General features: G+C 37.1%; 1 protein-coding gene across 1 annotated transcript in view; it reads left to right on the top strand.

Moving 5' to 3' along the window:
* The window catches only part of WDR78 (WD repeat domain 78), a 106,838-nt gene that overhangs the window by 8,197 nt on the left and 74,479 nt on the right, over nt 1–24,162 (top strand). Inside the window, 2 exon segments of the mRNA XM_011936870.1 lie at nt 10,883–11,057; nt 23,772–23,956. Of these exon segments, the coding sequence (XP_011792260.1) occupies nt 10,883–11,057; nt 23,772–23,956 (360 nt within the window).

Raw genomic sequence — 24,162 nt, 5'->3', positions numbered from 1 at the left:
AAAAAAGGTAAAAATCTTCATTCTTTGAGAAAGGAGACATAATTTTCCAAACAAGCCCTAACTAAAACAGCCTGATGTCAATTATATTTATTTTTCAAAATTTTATAAACTATGAAATTTTAATTTTGACTGTAAGATATAGCGATACAGCTTCCAAATGTCTTTTATAACCTTTATTAAGGAGTTGGTTAATGCTTCAAGAAAACCTTGTTAATCTGACACAGGGGCCCATATACTGGTCTTACATCAGTGTGCCTTTGACATTGATTAATTTATAGAGAAACTGAACTTATTTTCTCCCTTAAAATCCCACACACCAACCTCTTTCACAATAGTCCCTGGGCCTTAAAGAGTTGAATGGCTTTAATTTCTGGCCCTGTGTCTCAGGGATGCAGTTTATTTTGATTAGCATCTTCTATGGGGCCTGGAGATAAGGCTTTAATTGCTGTCAGTGTTAAGATTTAGCAGGACTTGTCCTTTTAGACCCAAGAATCAAAACCCTGTAACTTAATGTCACAAGTACTTTAGGAGCATATACAGAAAGATACATGGATGTAATAACGTTAATTTAAAAAAAAACTTAATCTCAGTTTTTTATTCGTATGCAAACCAAAACAATATGAGAACTTGATCATATACAAGTTTTTTTTTGTTTTTGTTTTTAAATCTCTTATCGTGATTTACACCAATTGTTCTTGATGTGCTTGGACTTTCTGGTTTGTCCTGAAAATCCCTCCTTCTTAAACAACCAGTCATTTTGTTTTAGGACTAAATTTATCATATGAAATTCTTTTTTTTTTTTTCAGAGTCTTGCTCTGTTGCCCAGGCTCCACCTCCTGGGTTCAAGCGATTCTCCTGCCTCAGTCTCCTGAGTAGCTGGATTACAGGTGCACACCACCACGCCTGGCTAATTTTTGTATTTTTAGTAGAGATGGGTTTTGCCATGTTGGCCAGGCTGGTCTCAAATTCCTGGGACCTAATATCCTGGGATCCGCCCACCTCAGCCTCCCAAAGTGTTGGATTACAGACATGAGCCGCTGTGCCTGACCAAAGATTTTTTTCTCTTATAAAATTATTCTCTTTAAGCTTTCTTACCACACAAAAACCTCTTTATTTTTATAACTTTCTTTACATTTCTGTTATTTCCTGGTTCGTTTTACCTTGTTTTATGTATAACCTTTAAACTGAATTAGACAAAACTTGTTCAGTTTTTTTCAAAGGACACACTCTTTTATATTTTTACCAAGAATGTTTTTCTACAATATAAACTTATTGGAAAATACTCAAATAATGAAATATCAATTATTGAATTTAATATAACCTTGGAGTCTAAATTATGACAAGCTTGTCTACAAGTATTTATCCCATTACATTTAATTAATTATTTTTTAATCTATGTGACATATGAAAACTGCGATAGTCATGATTTAAAGTTATGAAACTGCCATAGCAAAATTATAACTGAGACAGTGAAAAAGATATAACCTAACTGACTCCACCTTGCTTCTAACCTCCAAGCTGTCCTCCTTGTTCATTCCTGGGCATAGGCAAAAGTAACTTTGGGAGGTACTTAGTTAATAGTTCAGCTTTGAAACAAAGACGATAACAGTTCTTTCCCAAAACAAATCTCCTTACTGCCTGTGGACTAGACTGCTTAAAGCCACAGGATTAGAAGTTATGGTAATCTTTCTAAATAATTCAAGATGTAGGTATTTTCATTAAACCAATATTAATGTCTTATTTGTTAAAGATTACAGAGCAAAGGTCATTCTATCTTGGGCTGGGTTTATGGTTTTATAAACCCTTTGCCAAATTTTGACACCTTATAGTATTTGTCAGGGATAAGTATGAAATTACTTGATTAATAAATGCAAACAAAATGTATGCTGGCAATTCTTAGGACATTTCTAATGTTACTTTGCCACTAATTTTAAAGCTAGTTTATTTATTAAAGATTTTGGTTAAGTTACATAAACTCGAAAAAGCATTTGACTAGTCTTTTCCTTTTTAATACCTGATTTAAGCGCTTTTATTTTTAAAGCCAATTAATTAGAGCTCTTTTATATATTTTTAGTAGTGAAACATTGTGTACACAACACGTAAATACATAGACGTATTAGGCATGCAGATGGAAGTACATTTTATAGATTCATAAAAACCTTTTTTTTGTTTTTTCCTATCTCAGATTTTCTGATTCTTGATAACCTGTTTCAACCCTGGGCAGTTGTCAGCTAAATAGCCTTAAATTTGCAGGTTAAAGGAAACAACTCAGGTGAAAGTCAAATGGCAAAATTTACATTATAAGATGCAGAGAGAAAAAGTTTGATGTGCTAGAAGGAAATGAAAACATTTAATTGCCAATTAAACATAAAATTATAGAAATTATAAAGGTCTTTTAAATACATGCACACATACACACAGAGAGATTCCATAGCTTTCACTTCAGAGCTTTTAGCCACGAGGTAAATACAAATTCACTGACTTGCTAAAAGAACTTGTTTTTATCTTAATAGAAAAGTAACAGCAGATTTAGAGCAGGCAGAAAAGGAAAAAAAAAAATAGAGAAAAAGAGGACTTAGGAACTCTATAGTTTGCAGGTTGACCTTGTAAACATGCACAAAGACCATATTATTTCCATTTTACATAAACTTTGGCAAGTAGAGGTTATCATGTGCATCTGTGCGAAGAGACCACCAAACAGGCTTTGTGTGAGCAATAAAGTTTTTTAATCACCTGGGTGCAGGCAGGCTGAGTCCGAAAAGAGAGTCAGCGAAGGGAGATAAGGGTGGGGCCGTTTTATGGCATTTGGGTACATAAAGGAAAATTACAAAGGGGGGTTGTTCTGTGGCGGGCAGAAGTGGGGGGGGGTCACAAGGTGCTCAGTGGGGGAGCTTTTTGAGCCAGGATGAGACAGGAAAAGGAAGTTCACAAGATAATGTCATCACTTAAGGCAAGGACGGGCCATTTTCACTTCTTTTGTGGAGGAATGTCATCAGTTAAGGTGGGGCAGGGCATTTGCACTTCTTTTGTGATTCTTCAGGTACTTCAGGCCGTCTGGGCATATACGTGCAAGTCACAGGGGATGCGATGGCTTGGCTTGGGCTCAGAGGCCTGACATTCCTGCCTTCTTATATTAATAAGAAAAATAAAACAAAACAGTGTTGAAGTGTTGGGGCAGTGAAAAAATTTTCTGGGGGGTGGTATGGAGAGAGGATGGGCGATGTTTCTCAGGGCTACTTGAAGCGGGATTTGGGGCAGTGTGGGAACCTAGAGTGGGAGAGATTGAGCTGAAGGAAGATTTTGTGGTAAGGGGTGATATTGTGGGGTTGTTAGAAGAAACATTTGTTGTTTTGAATGACTGGTGATGGCCTGGATGCGGTTTTGTATGAATTGAAAAACTAAACGGAAGACACAAGGTAAGAGAAGGAGAAAAAACAGGTATTGAAGGACTAAGAATTGGGAGGACCTAGGACATCTAATTAGAGAGTGCCCAAGGAGGTTCAGCATAGCCTTGCCAGCAAAGATTATTTATTTACTGTAAGAGGGAATTTAGAGTGGTGGTTTGGGATAGCACTAGGAGATATCAGCTGTGATGGCTTGGAGAAACAGTGTAAACCGGCAGTGTAAACAGGAGCAGGGCATTTATGAGTAGTTGAGAAAGGTGAATAGGAGTATGCCTAGATAGAAGGCAGTAGGGATGAAAGTTTTTTGGGATGCAGTCTAAATTGGTCTGGTGTCTGGAAGGAGACTGGGACCTAATAAAAAGGGGTGTCCACACAGGAGCTCAAATGGACTGTAACCTGTAGCATTCCGAGGACAGGCCTGAATTCTGAGAAAGGAAAGTGGTAAAAGTATTGTCTAGTCCTTTTTAAGTTGGTGACTGAGCTTGGTGAGGTGTGTTTTTAAAAGACTATTAGTCTGTTCTATCTTTCCTGAAGATTGAGGACAGTAAAGGATATAAAGGTTTCACTGAATACTAAGAGCCTGAGAAACTGCTTGGGTGATTTGACTATTAAAGGCTGGTCTGTTATCAGACTGTATAGAGGTAGGAAGGCCAAACCAAGGAATTATGTCTGAAATGACAACGGTGGCCTTCTCAGACCCTGTGTGAAAGGCCACTACCCATCCCGTGAAAGTGTCTACCCAGACTAAGAGATATTTCAGTTTTCTGACTTGGGGCATGTGAGTAAAGTCAATTTGCCAGTCCTGGGCAGGGGCAAATCCTCGAGCTTGATGTGTAGGAAAGGGAGGGGGCCTGAACAATCCCTGAGGGGCAGTAGAATAGCAGCAGATGGAACTCTGAGAAGTGATCTCCTTTAGGATAGATTTCCATGATGGAAAGGAAATGAGAGGCTCTAAGAGACGGGCTAGCGGCTTGTAACTTACATGGAAGAGGTTATGAAATGACAGAATAGAATGGGCCTGTGAGGCTGGAAGGAGGTATTTTCCTTGGTCTAAGAACCATTTGCCTTGTGTGGGAAGAGATTGATAGGTGGAACTTTCAGCGGGGGAGTAGGTGGGAGTGGCCGATGTGAAGGAGGAAAACTGCCGTGAGGGATAAAAGTTGGAACGCTAACTGCTTTTTTAGCTAACTTGTCAGCATAAGCATTGTCCTGAGCGATGGTTGGGGGAATAAAATAGATTTTGGAAGTTATGAGAACTGTAGAGAGTTGAGCATAGTTTGTGATTTTTAGGGCCTCTAACAGTATTAAAGCAGTGGCAGCTGCTGCACACAGACATGAGGGCTAGGCTAAAACAGTAAGGTCAAGTTGTTTGGACAGAACCCTCATTTTATAGCAGGTCATTCAGAAACAGGCCACAACCTATTTTTTCAACTGCCATTCAAAGTCAGAGGTAGTCTTATGGGACTGAGCTCTCTGCCTGTAGGATCTGAGACTATCTTCAGGTAGATAGTGCTGGAATTGAATTGGAGGACACCCAGATGGTGTGTGGGGAGAAACCCTACACATTTGGCCACAGAAATCTATTGATTGTTGTGGTATGAGAGCAGAGCAAAAACAGTTTATGTTTTTTCCACACTCAGGTACTGTTGTAAGCATTAGGGATACAACAGGGAATAAAAGAGCCTAAAGTTCCTACCCTCATGGAACTTAGATTCCAAGGGGAAGCAATAACTGATTCACAAGATAAATAAGTTAAAGATACACTATGTTAGATAGTAAAAAGTTCTAAGGAGAAAAATATGGCAAGAAGATAATGAAGTACTTGAGAGAGAACTTTGACACTTTAGAAAGGGAAGCCAGGGAAGGCCTGAGGCACAGGGGCTGCCCCTGTTGTTCTGGCATTTGGCCATGGGGTGATTAGGGCAGGTGAGGAGAGGGTAGTTTTTCATTAAAGACCTAAAGAAAATGAGGATGCCAAGCATGTACCTGTATGAGAAAGAGCATTTCAGGCAAAGGAAACATAAATTCAAGTCTTTGGTAGGAAAATGTGCCCAGCATGAATATAAAAGATGCCACTATGGCTGAAGCAGGGTAAACAAGGAAGAGATCACTAAAGATGAAATCAGAGGCCTAGCTGTATGCATGTAAGGCTTTTTAAGTCATAGTAAGGACTTAGGCTTTTATTCTGAATGGGATGGTAAATGAAGGATTTCGAGTAGTTGTATTTTATTTTTATTTTATTTTATTTATTTTATTTTATTTTATTTTATCTTATTCTTCTATATTTGTTAGAGACAGGGTCTCACCCTGTTGCCCAGGCTGGAGTACAGTGGCATAATCATAGCTCATTATAACCCTGAACTCCAGACCTCAAGCAATCCTCCTGCCTCAGTCTTCCAAGGTACTGGGATTACAGGCATGAGTCACTGTGCCCAACCCTTATATGTGTTTTTAAAAGGTCATTGTGGTTGTTATGTAGAGGATAAACTTCAGGGGATCCAGGTTAAGTAGGAAGATGAAGCGAAAGGCTACTGCAGTAATCCAAGAGAGATAGGATAGTGTTTGGACTAGGATGGTAGCAACAAGAGTGGTGACAAATGAATGGATTCCAGATGTATTTTGAAATTTTTTTTCAAGGCCGGGCGCGGTGGCTCAAGCCCAGCACTTTGGGAGGTCGAGATGGGCGGATCACGAGGTCAGGAGATCGAGACCATCCTGGCTAACATGGTGAAACCCTGTCTCTACTAAAAAATACAAAAAACTAGCCAGGCGAGGTGGCGGGCGCCTGTAGTCCCAGCTACTTGGGAGGCTGAGGCAGGAGAATGGCGTAAACCCGGGAGGCAGAGCTTGCAGTGAGCTGAGATCCGGCCACTGCACTCCAGCCTGGGCGACAGAGCGAGACTCTGTCTCAAAAAAAAAAAAAAAAAAAAGAAATTTTTTTTCACCCAAGCAACTGGAAGAGTAAAGTTGCCTTTAACAAAAATAAGGAAGACTTTTAGAGGAGTGGATTTGCTGGATGGGGTGAGGGTGACGTGGTGGTGGTGGTGGAGGTTAATGTCAGGAACTTAGTTTTGGACATGCTAAGTTTCAGTTAGTGGTGTCTAGTAGGCAAGCAGATGTATAGAGGAGAGGTCTAGTTAGAGATATACATATATTTGGGAATAATTTTTGCATAGATTACGTTTAAATCATGGCATTAAATGAGTTCCCCAGACTATGAATGTAAATAGAAAAGAGAAGTGCAAGGATGATTGCCACAGAAAAGGGAGGAGGAAAACCAAACAAAGAGAATGTCCTATGATCCAAGTTAAAAAAAGAAGAAAAAAAAAAGAAAAGAATGAACAGCTGGGTCAAATGCTGCAGGTAAGAAAGATGAAAACACTTGAAATGACCATTATTAGAGTTAGTATTGTGGAGGTGATTGGACCTTGGTAATAATCCTTTTGATGTAATGATAAGGGCAAAAGCCTCATCAGACTTTTCAAGAGAGACTGTGTGTGTGTGAGTGTGTGTGTGTGTGTGTAGAGAGAGAAGAGGAAACAATAAATAGGACATTTTTCCCAAGGGGTTGCTATAATTAAAGGAAACATGAATGATTGATAGCTGGAGAGACAGATGAAGTAAAGAGAAGTTTTTTTGTTTGTTTGTTTAAGATGGGAGAAATAGCAGCTTGTTTACATGCTGAAGGTAAAAATCCAATAGAGAGAGAGAAACTTATGATGCAGAGAGAGAACTGCTAGAGCACTGTCCTTGAATAGGCAGAAAAGAAATGGAATCTAGTATGCATGTAGAGGGAGTGACCTAAACTGTAATAATAGAGAATTCATTCAGAGTAACAAGAAAGAAACAGAGAATATAGGCACAGATATAAGTAAGTGCATAGATGTGACAGTGGGAGCATGTAGAAGTTACCAGATTGCTTCAGTGTTCTCATTCAGATGGCTGAGAGTGAAAATGTGAGAGGAGGTTTTCATATTTGAAGAAAGAGAAGGTATAAGATAGCCTTAAAGAGTGTAGTAAAACATGGACCGAGAAAATACAGATTGCTGGCACATTAAGGACCCTGATTTAAATAATGACCCATAATTTAAAGTGAGTCCTGTCATCACAGTTGGGTATTTTTCTTTCAGTTTCATTTAGCTGCACAGGTTGAGTTAAAATACAGTATATTATTATAAAATTTAGGGTATAGTTAGTCTAATAGATCATTGCCATTTAGATCATTGCCAGTTAGTCTAATAGGTCATTGCCATTGAAAAAATAGTTTGTTATTCACAGTTCCAAGGAAGAGGGGGCCCACCACACCACAGGGGACTACCCAGAAGTAATGAATGAGGCAGTGTAGACAACTTTAGGATTAGCTACTTTGAATAATTTCAATGGGTTCTGGAGCACAGGAGCTGCCCCTCTTGGTATGACATTTGGCCATGGGGTGATTAGGACAGGTATAGTGGCACAGAGGGTGAAAGCCCCATAATGGTGTGGATTCTTGATTGTTTGGTTTGCATTTGACAAGTGCATTCCTGGGAGGAGGACTTCTCTTAGGAAAGAGGATGGAAGGCAAGAACAGAGGCTGGAGGCCAAGACAAGGTAACTTAGGCATAGCATCAGATTGTCCAGAATAGGGCATGTGTTTGACCCATGCATATAGGTCAGATGTTACAGCATCAAATTTACATACACTATAAACATAGTTAATATACAGGTATAGGCTCAAAGTAAGAGGATAATTGGAAATAACCATGATTTTGGTTTTGCCAGCAAGTATGCTGAAATGAAGGGAAAGGTATGGTGAGAATGTAAGTAAAGAATGATTATAATAATTAACTATCAAAGTAACTAACCGTAACCTCAAGAGGGAAGAGATGGCATGAGAAAGATGGTACAGGAATAAAGCATGGTAGAATCAAGGGCCTGAAGGTCATAATAGGGTCAAAGGATTGTTGAAGGATTGGAGTTTGAGAGGGTATGCTGGAAAAATAGGAAGTGCTGATTGACCTTGCTAAAGAGAAAAGCTACATGTATGACTATGGGAGTAAGTGTCTGAAGTAGCAAGGCAGGTAAAATCATTTATGTGAGAAGATTTCAAGGAGCTAAGAGGCCAGGGTATTTGAAGGATTACCTTCATGGACATTGAAATGCCCAAGAATTATGCCAGAAGTAGCTATTAGAGATAGAGCCAGTGACTTAGGATATGAAGTCTTCAGAGGATGGTAGAAGAGAAAGGTAAATGCCATAAGAAAGTAGAGTACATGTGGTCATTGAAACCATGGAATTTACTCACGGATAGTGTATATAGTGAGAAATCACATAACTAAGATTTGAGCCTAAACGTAATCTGTAAAAGGGGAGCTCAAAGGAAAAGGGAATGGGAGGAGCAGATTTTGTAAGGATAGTAGGGCAAAATGTTAAGGAGGAAGAGAATGAGAGAGTTGAAAGTAATGGTGAAAGAGTGATTCAATTGATAAATTGTGGATTCAAGATCAATAGAGAAAAGAGAAATCTAAAATGTTCTGATTATTTGGTAGAAATGGAAAGGTCAGGTGATTAAAGGTCTCAAGGAGGTTGAAGAATAGGCTATGGTATGAGAGAAACGAATCTGAGAAGTCAATTTTAAGAAGGAATGGTCAGCTGAAGAAGAAACAGTGAAGCTAGATTGTAGTTACGGAGCAAAAAGAGGAGTCATGAAGTAGGCAGTATTACTGACTAACATTTTAAGAAGTTGGACTGTGAAAGAAAGGAGAGATATAGTAATTGGCAGAGGAAGACATAGTTAAAGGAAGGATTTTTAAGTTGAGGAGATGATTGGGGCATAATTTTGTGCTCACAGGGAAAAGACAGAAAAAAATAAGATAGGAGACCTGGAATTATGGATGGAGAAGAGTCCCTGAGACACCAGTGACAGGTTTCAGAGTTCATATAAAAGGTTAGTCTTAGATAAGAATGGCAACTCTTTTACTGAGAAAGGGAAAAAAGAGATAAGTGAGTTTGTGGGAGATGGGAGAAGAATTTAAAGGAGGTGGCGAAATAATTTGAAGGAGTTTTTACATGATTGTTACTTCATTTTTTTTAGAGATGTTGGGGGTTAAGTCCTTATAGATAGAAGGAGAATAGGGTAGGATACTTAAATGTAAATTTGAAATAGTGCACAAATGGAATTCATTCACTCATATATTTTTAAAATATTTATTAAGTGTCCATGGTATACTAGGCACTGAGCTGGGTGCTAGGGATATAGCAGTGAACAAGACCAAGTTTCTGCCGTAAACATGCTTACGTTCTGTAGAGGGGTGAACAGCAAAATGTCAAGTAACGATAAATGCTATGAAAAAAAAAAATATGAAAACTGGATTGATTGTTATTTAAACATTTTATTCTTGTCTGATTTTTTATGATTTAAAAATTAAATGTATTATTTAAAATGTTTGCTTTGGAAGCATATTTCTTTTTTACAATGTCAGGGAGGATCATCCCCATTTTATAGAAATCCATATTACAGAGTACTAGAAGGAATAAAATGATAAGGTAAGTCCTTGTCTTAAGGAATTTACAGGGTAAATCCAAAAGTGAAAAAATATTTTTTCATGGATATAAATACTTTGATTGTAACTTCTCTTCTTATTAAAAAGGGCACGGTGGCTCATGCCTATAATCCTAGCACTTTGGGAGGCTGAGGCGGGCGGATCACGAGACCAGGAGTTTGAGACCAGCCTGGCCAACATGGTGAAACCCCATCTCTACTAAAAATACAAAAATTAGCCAGGCATGGTGGTGCATGCCTGTAGTCCCAGCTACTTGGGAGGCTGAGGCAGAAGAATCACTTGAACCCAGGAGGCGGAGGTTGCATTGAGCCAAGATCACGCCACTGCACTCCAGCCAGGGTGACAGAGTGAGACTCCGTCTCAAAAAAAAAAAAAAAAAGAAAAAAAAAGAAAAGTAGTATATAATTCAGGAAGGAACACACTATTCTTTCTCAGGCTTTATTAATCATGTTTAAATCTGCCTATGTAACTGCACTACACACTCATGTGTGCTTATTATGTGCCAGGAACTTCCTAACCACAATAAAAAAATTAATTTTTTTAATCCTCATAATAACCTATAAGTTAAGTACTATTATTATCCTCATTTTGCAGACAAAGAAACTAAGACCCAGAGAAGTCAGCATGGACTTAGGATCTGACAACCTGGGTTCAAATCTCAACCATCGTAGGAATGTTTCCCCTTAAAGCCTCTGTGACTTTATATAAAATAACATTAATAGCAACCTCTTGGAATTGTGAGGAGAAAGTGATGTAATATATGCCAACTCTTTAGAACTATGTTTATACATAATAAGATTTCAAGTAGCTATCATTATTTCTTGTTATATGTTTAGATGTTCACATGTTTTTAAATGAAAGTCTACTTTTTATTGTTGGTTGATTTTTCTTTTCAATCTTGAATTCTTTGCATTGTATTTTAATTTCCTTATACAGGAACATTGCCACACAACCAAAGAAGTCTATTAGCTTTTTTGCTACAATGAAAGCAACTTCAGTGAAAGGATATACTGGTGCAAATCAAAGCAGAATGGCTGTGTCCAAAACCGTGCTTATTCCACCTGAATTGAAAACTGCAGAAAAAACAAATCCCAGTATAAAGACAATGCAGGTAATATTCTTAGAATGCTGAGTTTATCTGAAAATGGCACCATGAAAAACTCAATTGAAATGTTAAAGACAGAAAATATACTGCTTTCAGATAATCACTCACTTGTAATTTTGAAACAGATTTTGTTAATTTTTACCACATATTATTCCATACAACATAATATTGACACTTGGCTTCTATAACTAGTTATGGATAAGAAGAATATTAGAGTGGAATGAGAAAAGTCTATTCATGACCTTAAGAACTATTTGCTTATGGTATTAATTATATATGTTACAATATCTTTCATTGTCAGCAATATAGGCTTGAAAATATAATAAAATTATTTGTCATAAAGTCAGTTATTCTGCCTCATTAGAAGATTTATAATTAAGAATTGACTCTTTTAAACTTTTAATCAAATGATAACATATATACAGAAAAGCATATAATATATAACTTTGAATGGGTTCAGCATTTGTTTAGATGGGACATTAAAAGAAGAGTCCATAAAAGATAAAATTTGTAAGTTGGACTTCATCAAAATTAAAACTTTTTCTCTATGAAAGACATTGATAACAGAATACAAAGAAATGTGACACACTGGGGAAAATTATTTACAAAGCATATTTTGATAAAGTACTTATAACTAAAACGTATAAACAACCTTCAAAGCAATATTAAGACAACCCAATTTTTAAAAATTAGCAAAATGTTTGAGCTAACACTTCACCAGAATAGATAAACAGATAGCATGGGAGCACATGAAAAGATGATCAGTATTAATTAAAAACCATACAACACTGCTACATACCTATTAGAATGGCTAAAATTAAAAGACTGATCATATCAAGTATTGACAAGTATGTGGAGGAACTAAAACTCTCACATGGCTGGTAGACATGGAAAATAGAAAACAATTATTTGTCAACTTATTAAGTGTTAACATATACCTACTATATCATCCAGCTATTCCATGTCTAGGTATTTACCAAGAGAAAAGAAAGTATATGTTTGTATAAACACTACTACATGAATGTTTGTAACACCTTTATATATAATGGTGGAAAACTAAACCCTCATTTTATTAAACAAATACTATATATTTGCACATATGTATTTCACTTACTTATGTGTGTATATATACATATACATATATATATGAATACACGCATAGAAATATATATGCATGTGTGTATATACAAATAAAGTATATTTCATTTATTTATATATGTAAAAAATTATTTTCTCCAATGGTGAAAATATTTATTATACATGTATATTTTCTCCAATGGTGAAAGACTGAAAGCATCTCTCCTAAGGTCCAAGAACAAAAGAAGGATACCTGCTTTTACCACTTCTCTTCAACATAGTAGTGGCAGTCCTAGCCAGGGCAATTGGGCAATAAAAAGAAAAGGCATCCAGGTGGGCATGGTGACTCACGCCTTTAATCCCAGCACTTTGGGAGGCCAAGGTGGGTGGATCACTTGAGGTCAGGAGTTTGAGACCCTCCTGGCCAACATGGTGAAACCCCGTCTCTACTAAAAATACAAAAAAACTAGCCACCCATCATGGCAGGTGCCTGTAATCCCAGCTACTTGGGAGGCTGAGGCAGGAGAATCACTTGAAACTGGCAGGCAGAGGTTGCAGTGAGCAGAGATAGCACCAGACTCTGTCTCAAATTAAAATAAATAAAAGGCACCCAAATCGGAAAGGAAGAAGTAAAGTTCTCTCTGATGTGATCTTACATGTAAAAAACTGTAAAAATTACACATACACACACACAACTAAAAAATGAATTCTGCAAAGTTGCAGGATAGAAAATCAACAACACAAATTAGTTGCATTCCTAACAATGAATTTCCAAAAAGGAAATTAAGGAAAAGATTGCATTTACAATAGCATCAACAATAATAAAATACTTAGGGATAAATTTAACCAAGAGGCCAAAGATTTGTATACTGAAAACTACAAAACACAAAAGAAAGGAAAGAATACACCAGTAAATGGAAAAACATTTCTTGTCTGTAGATTGGAAGGCGTAATAGTGTTAGGATGTCAATACTACCTAAGTGACTTACAAATTCAATACATTCCCTACCAAAATCCCATTGATATTTTTTCAGAAGCAGAAAAACCTATCCTAAAATGTATATGAAATATCAAGAGATGCAAATAGCCCAAACAATCTTGAATAAGAAGAACAAAGTTGGAAGTCTCATACTTCCTGATTTTACAACTTATTACAAATCTGTAGTAATCAAAACAGGGTGGTAGTAGAATAAAGACAAACATACAGTACAGACCAATGGAATGGAATGACCCAGAAATAAAATTTCACATATATGGTCAAATGGTTTTGACAAAGAAGCCAAGACTGTACAATGGAGAAAAGACAGTTTGTCAACAAATCTTGTTGGGACAACTGGATATCCACATGAAAAAGAATGAAGTTGGATCCTTATCTTATACCATCTACAAAAATAAACTCAGAATGGATCAAAGACCCCAAATTAGAGCTAACTCTATAAAACTCCTAGTGGAAAACAGGGAAAAGAAATTATTTGTCAACAATTTCTTGCATATGACACCAAAAGCATATGCAGCTAAAGAAAAAATATATATATTGGGCTACATTAAAACTAGAAACTTCTGTCTATCAAAAGACATTAACAGAGTGAAAAAACAACCCACAGGATAGTAGAAAAATTTGCAAGTTATATATTTGATAAGGTGCTAATAACCAGAATATGTAAATGACTACAAATTGACAACAAAGAAACAGCCCAAGTAAAAGAATGGGCAAAGAGTTTGATTAGATATTTTTACAAAGAAGATGCACAAATAACCAACAAACACAGGAAAAGATATTCAACATCACTAAGCATTAGGGAAATGCAAATCAAAATCACAGTAAGATACCACTTTATACCCATTATGACGGCTACTATTAAAAAAAAAGTAAGTGTTGGTAAGACATGGAGAAATTGAAACCCTTGCATACTGTTGGTGGATTGTGAAATGGTGTGGCCACTGTGAAAAATGGTATTGTAGGGCCAGGCATGGTGGCTCACACCTGTAATCTCAGCACTTTGAGAAGCTGAGGCAGGAAGATTACTTGATGCCAGGCTCAGCACTTCGGGAGGCTGAGGCAGGAGGATTGCTTGAGGTCAGGAGTTTGAGACCAGCCTGAACAACACAGCAAGACCCCATCTCTATAAGAAAATGAAAAAATAAATTAGCCAGGTGTGATGGCAAGAGCCTGTAGTCCTAGATGCTCAGGAGAATCACTTGAACCCAGAATTTCAACACTACAGTGAGCTATGATGGTGCTACTGCACTCTAGCCTGAATGACAGAGCTATATCCTGTCTCAAAAGAAGAAAGGAAAGGAAAGAAAAACAGTATTGTGGTTCCTCCAAACCTTAAAAGTAGAATTACTATATGATTCAGGAAGGAGTATATATCAAAAGACTTAAAAGCAGAGTTTCAAACAGATAATTGTACAACCATCTTCATATCAGCATTATGCACAATAGCTAAAAGGTGAAAGCAACTAAAGTCCTCATCAACAAATGACTGGATACACAAAATATGGTATATACACACAATGAAATATTCAACCTTAAAATATAATGAAAAATCATTAATGAAATTACAATCTACATTAGAAAAATATTCACTAATAGAAATAATGTACTATTGTGATAGTGATATGTAAATAATCAATAGAAGAAGAAATTAAAAGGAAAATCAGAAAATATTCCGAGATGATAGATAATCAAGACACAACATATCAAAGCTTATGGGATACAGCTAAAGCACTGCTTAGAGGGAAATTTATAGATAAACATTTGTATTAGAAAGAAGAAAGATCTCAAATAACTTACCCTTCCAACTTGAAGAAACTGAAAAAAAAAAAAAGTGAATAACACAAAATAACGAAATAAGCAGAAGGAAGGAAATAAAAAATATTAGGGTGGAAATTAATGAAATCTTGAATAGAAAAACAATAGAGAAAATCAATGAAACTGAAAGCTGGTTCTTTAAAAAGATCAACAAAATTGACAGAAAAGACATTTTTAAAAAATCCAGCATCTTTTCATGACATACACACGCAACAAACTAGGAATACAAGGGAATTTCCTCAATCTGATAAAGGATTTGCAAAAACCCCACAGCTAACATTATACTTAATCACACTTAATCTCCTTATGATCAGGAGCAAGACAAGTCCTTGCATTGCTATTCAACATTATCGTGGAGGTTCTAGGCATGGAAATTAGACAAGAAAAAGAAATAAAAGGCATCCATATGAGAAAGAAAACAGAAAATTATCCACCTGCAGATTACATGATGTTATATATACAGACTCCTAAGGAATTCACTAAAAAACGATTAGGACTTACAAATGAGTTTTGTAAGGTTGCCAGATACATGATCAATATACAAATAAATTGTATTTCTAGATGTGTGCATAGAACCATTTGAAAATTAAGAATGATTTATTTATCAATAGCATCAAAAACAGTAAAATACTTACGAATAAATGTAATAGAAGAAGTGCAAAATGTATGCTCTGAAAACTGTAAAACATTATTGAAAGAAATTAAATAAGATTTAATTAAATGGGAAAGTATCCCATGGTCATGATCAAAAGACCTACTATTGTTAAGATTGTTATACTCCCCAAACTGATCTGTAAACTTAATTATTATCAGAATTCCAACTGACTTCTTTCTACAAACTGACAACTGATTCTAAAATTCATATGGGGCCAGGAGCAGTGGCTCATGCCTGTAATCCCAGCACTTTGGGAAGCCAAGGTGGGTGGCTCACCTGAGACCAGGAGTTCGAGACCACCCTGAACAACATGGTGAAACCCCATCTCTACTAAAAATACCAAGTTAGCCGGGTGTGGTGGCGCATGCCTGTAATCCCAGGTACTCGGGAGGCGGAGGCAGGAGAATTGCTTGAACTTGGGAGGCAGAGACGGTAGAATCGCTTAAACTTGGGAGGCAGAAGTTACAGTGAGCCAAGATTGCACCATTGCACTCCAGCCTGGGCAACAAGAGCAAAACTCTGTCTCAAAAATAAAATAAAATAAAATCCATATGGAATCACAGGGGACCCAGAAGAGCCAAAATCATCCTGAAAAAGAACAAAGTAGGATGATTCACACTTTGCTGTTTCAAAATTTACGAAGCAATAGTAATCAAAATAATGTGTTGTTGGCACAAAGATAGATACGTAGATCAATGGGATACAATTGAGAGTTCAGAGATAAACCCATTTACCTAAAGTCAACTGATTTTTTATGAGTGCCGAGATCATTAACTGGGGAAAGGATATTCTGCTGAACAAATTGTGCCAAGATAACTGGATTGCCACCTGGAAAAGAATGAACTGAGACCCTTACCTCATATTTTCAAACTAATTCAAAATTTATTAAAGACAGATTTAAGAGCTAAAATTGTAACACTCTTAGAAGAAAACATAGGGGTAAATTTTTATGACCTTGGATTTGGCATAGGCTTCTTATATGAGACACTCAAAGCATACGTAACAAAAGAAAAAGTAGACAAATTTGACCTTATGAAAATGTTTAAATGTTTGTATCAAAAACATATACAGAGTGAAAAGATAACCCACAGAAATAGAAAATACTTGTGAAACATGTATCTGATAAGAGCTTGTATCATATATAAAGAACTCATAATTCATTAATAAAGACATAATTGAATATTGATCATACAGTCTGAAAGTTCGTTTCTTAAGAAAATACATACAAATGATCAAAAAGCATATGAAAATGTGGTGGAAATTGTTAGAGAAATCGAAATCAAGCCCACAATGAAATATTCACTTTATAACCACTAAGATGGCTAGAATCAAAGAGTAACATAACAAGTGTTAGAAGTGAAGAAAGCAGAACTCTCATACACTGCTTGTGGGAATATAAATTGGCCATGTTGTAAAATAGTTTGGAAGTTCCTCAAGAGGTTAAGCAGTGTTAACATATGAACCAGCAATCCTACTCCTAGGTATATACACCCAAGAGAAATAAAATATATTTCTACACAAAAAGGTATACACAAATGTTTCCAGTAGCATTATTCTTAGTAGATAAAAGGTGGAAACAACTCCAATGTCCGTCAATGGAAAAGTGGCTAAAGAAAATGTTGTAGGCCGGGCGCGGTGGCCCAAGCCTGTAATCCCAGGACTTTGGGAGGCCGAGATGGGCGGATCACGAGGTCAGGAGATCGAGACCATCCTGGCTAACACAGTGAAACCCTGTCTCTACTAAAAACTACAAAAAACTAGCCGGGCGAGGTGGCAGGCGCCTGTAGTCCCAGCTACCCGGGAGGCTGAGGCAGGAGAATGGCGTGAACCCGGGAGGCAGAGCTTGCAGTGAGCTGAGATCCAGCCACAGCACTCCAGCCTGGCAACACAGCAAGACTCCGTCTCAAAAAAAAAGAAAAAGAAAAAAGAAAATGTTGTATAGCCATACAATAGAATATTATTCAACCATAAAAAGGAATGAAGCACTGATGCATGAATCTTGAAAATATGCTGAGTGAGACAAGCCAGTCACAAAATACTGCACAGTATATGATTCCATTCACTATCAAACTCCCAAATAGGGAAGTCTATAGAGACATGAAGATACTCGTGGTGGCCTGGGGCTGGGAGCAGAGATGTTAGGGGACTATCTTAATATGTTTTCTGTTGTTATGATATAACTGAATGCTCAATACTGGGTAATTTATAAAACAAAGAAATGTATTTCTGACATTTCTCAAGGCTGAGAAGTCCAGGGTCAAGTGGACACATCTGGTGAGGATCTCCTTGCTAGTGGGGGGCTCTCTGCAGGGTCCTGGGGTAGAGCAGGATATTATATGATGAGGAGTGCTCACAAGAGATGGAGAAACTGGCTTTTATAACAGACTCCTCTCATGATAACTAATCCACTCCCTTGGTAACCTACTGACCCATTCATCCATGAATGGATTAATCCATTTATAAGGGCAGAGCCCTCTTGATCCTCACCTCCCAAAAGTCCCACCTCTCAATACTATTGCATTAGGGACCAAGTTTCCCACATAACTTAGAGACACATTTAAACCATATCTTTCTGCCTTTGGCCCCCAAATTCACATCCTTCTCACATGTAAAACACATTAATTCCATCCCAATAGCCCCAATGCCTTAAATCATTCCAACATCAACTCAAAAGCCCTGAGTCTTACTTGTGAGCCTGTGAAATCAAAACAAGGTATTTACTTCCAATATATAATGGTTGGACAGACATGGGGTATACATTCCCATTCTGAAAGGGAGAATAGGCCGGAAGTCATAGGTCCCAAAAAAGTCTGAACTCAGCAGAGCAAACATTAAACCTTAAAGCTGGAGAATAATATCTTTTGACTCCATGTACTGCCTTCTGGACACACTGGTACAGGGATTGGGCCCCCAACGCCTTGGGCATCCCTGACTCTATGACTTCGCTGGAGTCAGTCTACACTACAGCTTTCCCAGGCTGGCTTTGCAGGCTGATGGCTCTGCAGTTCTGGGGTCCTGTGGCAATCCTGCTCCCATGTCTCCACTAGGCATTACCCTTTAGGGGCCTTCTGCAGTAGTTTTGCCCCTGTGATAGATCTCTGCATAGACTTCCAGGCCATCTGATACATCCATTGGAATTAAGATGGATCTTAATTCCTCCACAGCTTTTGCTTTCTGTAAGCCTGCAGAATTAATGCCATGTGGATGCTGCCAAGGCTTATGATTCACATCTTCTGGAGTAGTGGGTATAGCCCCAATGGGGGTCACTTGTGCCGCGACTGGGGTGGCTGACTGCTTGCCAAAATTTGGGGACCCAAGGTAGTTCTGGGTAGTGAGCTCTTGAAGGGCACTCAGGGCCTGTCCCCTGAAACCATTCTGCCCTCCTAGATCTCTGGGCCTGTGTTTGGATGAGCCATCTAGAAAATCGCTGAAACGCTTTTGGAGTCTTCTTCCACTGTCTTAATGATCCCTTCCATCTGTACTAAACTCCTTTGCAAATGGTCTCTGGGCCACACCCTTGGTTCATTCTTTACATGGCCAGGCTGAGACTTTTCCAAATCTTTGTGCTTTGCTTCCCTTTTGATTATAAATTGTTGTGTTTTTTTTTAATCTCATCCCTTTGTTCTCAAATCTCACTTGTAAGTAAGCAAAAGCAACCATGCAGCATCTTGAACACTTTGCTTAGATATTAATATTTCTTTTGCCAGGTATCCTAGTTTGTCATGCTTAAATTTTGCCTTCCATAAATTCTGCCAAATTCTTCACTACTTTATAACAAAGACAGCCTTTATTCCAGTTTCTAATAAGAATTTCTCATTTCTGTCTGAGACCCCATCAGAAGTCTTTACTATTCCTAATTCTACCAGTATTCTGTTCACAACCACTTAAGCAATTAAAAAGATTCAGACTTTCTTTAGTCTGCTCTTCTGAGCCCTCACCAGAATCACCCTTAATGCTGTTTATGGCAATGCAGCTTTTTTCTAGACTGCTTCTCCAAGTTCTTCTAGCCTCTATCCATTACTCAGTTCCAAATCCACTTCTACATTTTCAGGTGTTTGTTATTAGCCCCACTTCTTGGTATTAATTTTTTTAGTTTGTTTTCTGTTTCTGTAAATGAATACCTGATACTGGGTACTTTATAAACAAAAGAATATTGTTTCTTATAGTTCTGGAGGCTAGGATGTCCAGGGTCAAGGAACCACATCTGGTTAGGGCCTTGTTGCTAATGGGGACTCTGCAGAGAGCTAAGGTGGTGCAGGGTATCGCATGGTGAGGGGAGTTTATGAGAGAGAGAAACTGGCCTTCATAACAGACTTCTCTTGTGATAACTAAACCACTCCCTTGATAACCCATTTATCCATTAATCCATGAATGGATTAATCCATTTGTGAGGACAACCTTTCATTACACAGTCACCTCCCAAAGTCGAAGCTCTCAACACTGCTGCATTGGGACCACATTTCCAACACATGAACTTTTGGTGCACACACTTAAACCATAGCAGGGATCATAATGGATACAGAGTATTTTCTTGAAGTGTAAAAAGTTTCCAAAATTAATTTTAGTGCACATATATGTGAATATATTAAAAACTATTGAATTGTACATGTTAAAAGCAATTTAAAAAGCAAATTAATGCATATTATGTTATCATATTCCAATTTTGAATTTTGAAAATTTAAGTAAAATATAAAAAAACTTTTAAAAAATTACACTTTAGCAAAGCAGACAAACAAAAATTGAAAACTGGAAACTATTAAAGAAATTTATGTGAGTGATTTAAAAACCTTCCTTCAAAGATAATTCCAGGCCAGGTGCGGTGACTCATGCCTGTAATCCCAGCACTTTGGGAGGCCGAGACGGGCGGATCACGAAGTCAGGAGATCGAGACCATCCTGGCTAACACGGTGAAACCCCGTCTCTACTAAAATACAAAAAAATAAATAAATTAGTCAGGCATGGTGGCGGGCGCTTGTAGTCCAAGCTACTTGGGAGGCGGAGGCAGAATAATGGTGTGAACCCGGGAGGCGGAGATTGCAGTGAGCTGAGATCGTGCCACTGCACTGCAACCTGGGCCACAGAGCGAGACTCCGTCCCCCTCCCCCAAAAAAAGATAATTCCAGATTCAGATGACTTCAACTGTGGTATGTGTCAAATACACATAGATGAAAACAGAACACTAAAAGTGGGTATATTCCAGAACTCATTTTATGAGGCTAGCATTACCTTGATATTAAAACCTGAATACAATATGAGAAACAAATATTATATTCCAATTTCACTTGCAAACATAGAGAAATCCTCAATAAAATATTATCCAATAAAGTTCAGTAACAACAACAACAAAAAAATGCCTAATACATCATAAGGAAGCTTGGTCTGTGCCAAGAAATCAAGATTGGTTTAACATTTAAAAACCCTTAGTGTACTTTACCACATTAACAGCTTAATGTGGTAAAAAAGCACATTATCCTTTCAATTTAGACAAAGTATCTGATAACATTTAATATTCATGATTTTAAAAATTCTTACGAAACTGAGAATCACAAGGAACTTTAAAAATCTTATTTAGGCTATCTATACAATCCTATAGTAGTGATCATATCAAATGGTGAAGCATTTCAAAAAAGAGCCCCCTTTAATCCAACATTCTTGAAAGTCAATTCAAATTGCTGAGAAAATGAAATGGGATGTATAAAGTTGGAAAGGAAGAAAGAAAACATTGAATATTTGTGGACTGAATATTTACTAGCAACAAATAGTTCAAAAATTAGATTTTTTTATTTGAAAAAAATTTTTTAGAGATGAGTCTTGCTGTGATCGTGCAGACTGAAAGTGCGGTGGCACAATCATAGCTCACTATATCCTCAAATTCCTGGGCTTAAGCAATCGTCTTGCCTTAACCTCCCATGTGGCATGGGCTACGGGTGTGTGCCACCATTCCCAGCTAATTTTCTCAAATTTTTGGTAAAGACAAGATTCTGCTGTGTTGTACAGGCTGGTCTCAAACTCCTAGCCTCAAGCAGTCCTTCTGCCTTGACCTCCCAGAGCACTGGGATTACAGGCATTGAGCCATTGTGCCCATCCAGAAATTAGACATATTAAAATGATACAATTTATAATAGCATTAAGATTTATCAAGCACTTGTGGAAAAATGTAACAAAAGATGCATATACCAATATTTTTAAAACTATAGAAGTTTATTGGAAGACATTAAAGAGGACCAAAACAAAAGGAGATATAGACATGTGTACATAGAAAACAATATTTTAAGATCAATTATCCCAAATTTTGATTTATAGATTCTTTGCAATTTTAATCAAAATCTCAAGTTTTAAAGTTATTTTTTTTCCAGAAACTTTTCAAGATAATTCTAAAATTTATATGGAAATGCTAAAGGCTAAAAATAGCCAAGATACTTGCATAAAAACTCAGTGGAAGCACTTGCTTTCCTAGATACCAGGCTTAATAAAACACATAATATTAGCAAATTAGAGAGCCTTCACATGACCTGAGCACATATAAACACTTATTTTATAATAAATGTGAACTGCCGAGTAATGGGGAAATGACAGGATTTTCAGAAACTCTTGTTGAGACAATTGGGTGTTCTTATGAAACAAAAATATATTGGCTTTCTTATCCTATATATAAAATTAATTCTGGGTATATTATATACTTAAATATGAAAAGCAACATATAGGACTTCAGGGCTGGATATGTTTTTTTAAAGGAGACATCTAAAGCACAACCCATAATGGAAAACATGATACATTTGACTACATTAAAAAACAACTCGGGCCGGGCGCGGTGGCTCAAGCCTGTAATCCCAGCACTTTGGGAGGCCGAGACGGGCGGATCACGAGGTCAGGAGATCGAGACCATCCTGGCTAACCCGGTGAATCCCCGTCTCTACTAAAAATACAAAAACTAGCCGGGCGAGGTGGCGGGCGCCTGTAGTCCCAGCTACTCGGGAGGCTGAGGCAGGAGAATGGCGTAAACCCGGGAGACGGAGCTTGCAGTGAGCTGAGATCCAGCCACTGCACTCCAGTCCGGGCGACAGAGCGAGACTCCGCCTCAAAAAAAAAAAAAAAAAAAAAACAACTCATATTCATCAAATATACCATAAAGAAAATGAAGCCACAGAGTGAAAGAAGACATTTGCAGCTCATACAACTGAAAGGACTCATCCGTTACCAATAATAAAAAAGTTTCAATACAATATGTGCAAAGGACTTGAATAGCCAATTCTCCCCCTCCAAATGGAAATCAAAATGGGAATAAATATATAAAAGGATTTTGACTGTATCAATATCACTGTTTTCTGCCTCCACATTTTGTCCCACTGGAAGGTTTTTTTGGGGCAGTAATATGCATGGAGCTGTCATCTCTTTTAACAATGTCGTCTTCTAGAGTACCCACTGAAGGACCTGACCGAGGCTGTTTTACAGTTAACTATTTTTTTTAAGAAATAAAAGGAGTACACTCTAAAATAATAAAAAGTTTAGTTTAGTAAGCACATAAACCAGAAGCATAATGTATTATTATCAAATATTTACTGTGCATAATTGTATTGCTATACTTTTATATGACTGGCAGTGCAGTAGGTTTGTTTATATGAGCATCACTACAAATTCATGAGTAATGTGTTGTGCTATGACATTATGATGACTGTGATGTCACTAGGTGATATAGGAACTTTTCAGTTCTGTGATAATGTTATGGTACCACTGTCATATATGTGGTCCATTGTTGACTGAATCATTTTATGGTGCAGAACTATAAACCAAAAGCATATAATAACTAGGGAAATGCCTATTAATGAAACGTTAAGTGAAAAATAGTGAGTTTTCTTTAAAACGTGTACATACAATTTACATGCACCAAAATATTAACAGTCTGGATGAATTATCTTTCCACCTTTCTGATTTTCCAAAAGTTAATATATATTAATTATATATAGATAAAAAATAATATTTTAAGAAAGTTTTTGCATAGTTAAGAAACTTTCTAAGCATGACATTTTAAAGCATCCAATTTTTCATGTTTATCCTATTGTAGGAACATTATGCTTATCTTTTTTCTACCATATTTGTTTCTATTTTCTAGCAGTTGTTGTTTAGAAGCCCTGTCTTTTTTAGTTACTTCATTTTAAATAACCATTTTTAACAGGTGTTTGACATAAATGGAACTGATGTTACTCCTCGACCTCTTTACCATCCAGATCCACTTACTGGTACAGCAAAGCCAAATAAACTCTTGACATCACAAGAAGGATCACTTGGACCAGAATTTATATCTTCCCATAGCCTTTATCAGAATACAATAAATCCTAGTATGTTAGGGCAGTTTACAAGGTAGAGTATGCTATTATATAGTTCCTTTTTTCTATCATATATATTGCCTTTCCATTTAAATTGCACATATGTATCTTAGATATCAGTTGTCTCCAGTCTCCCAATTTTTCTCTTTCTTTCTTTCTGTTTCTTTCTCTTTTTCTTTCCTTTCCTTTTCTTTCTTTCTTTCTTTCTTTCTTTCTTTCTTTCTTTCTTTCTTTCTTTCT

This window comes from Colobus angolensis, unplaced genomic scaffold, assembly GCF_000951035.1.
Source record: "Colobus angolensis palliatus isolate OR3802 unplaced genomic scaffold, Cang.pa_1.0 Scaffold158, whole genome shotgun sequence".
NCBI classification, from domain to species: Eukaryota; Metazoa; Chordata; class Mammalia; order Primates; family Cercopithecidae; genus Colobus; species Colobus angolensis.
The sequence above is the reverse complement of the archived record's forward strand: the minus strand, read 5'-3'. Positions and strand labels throughout refer to the sequence as shown.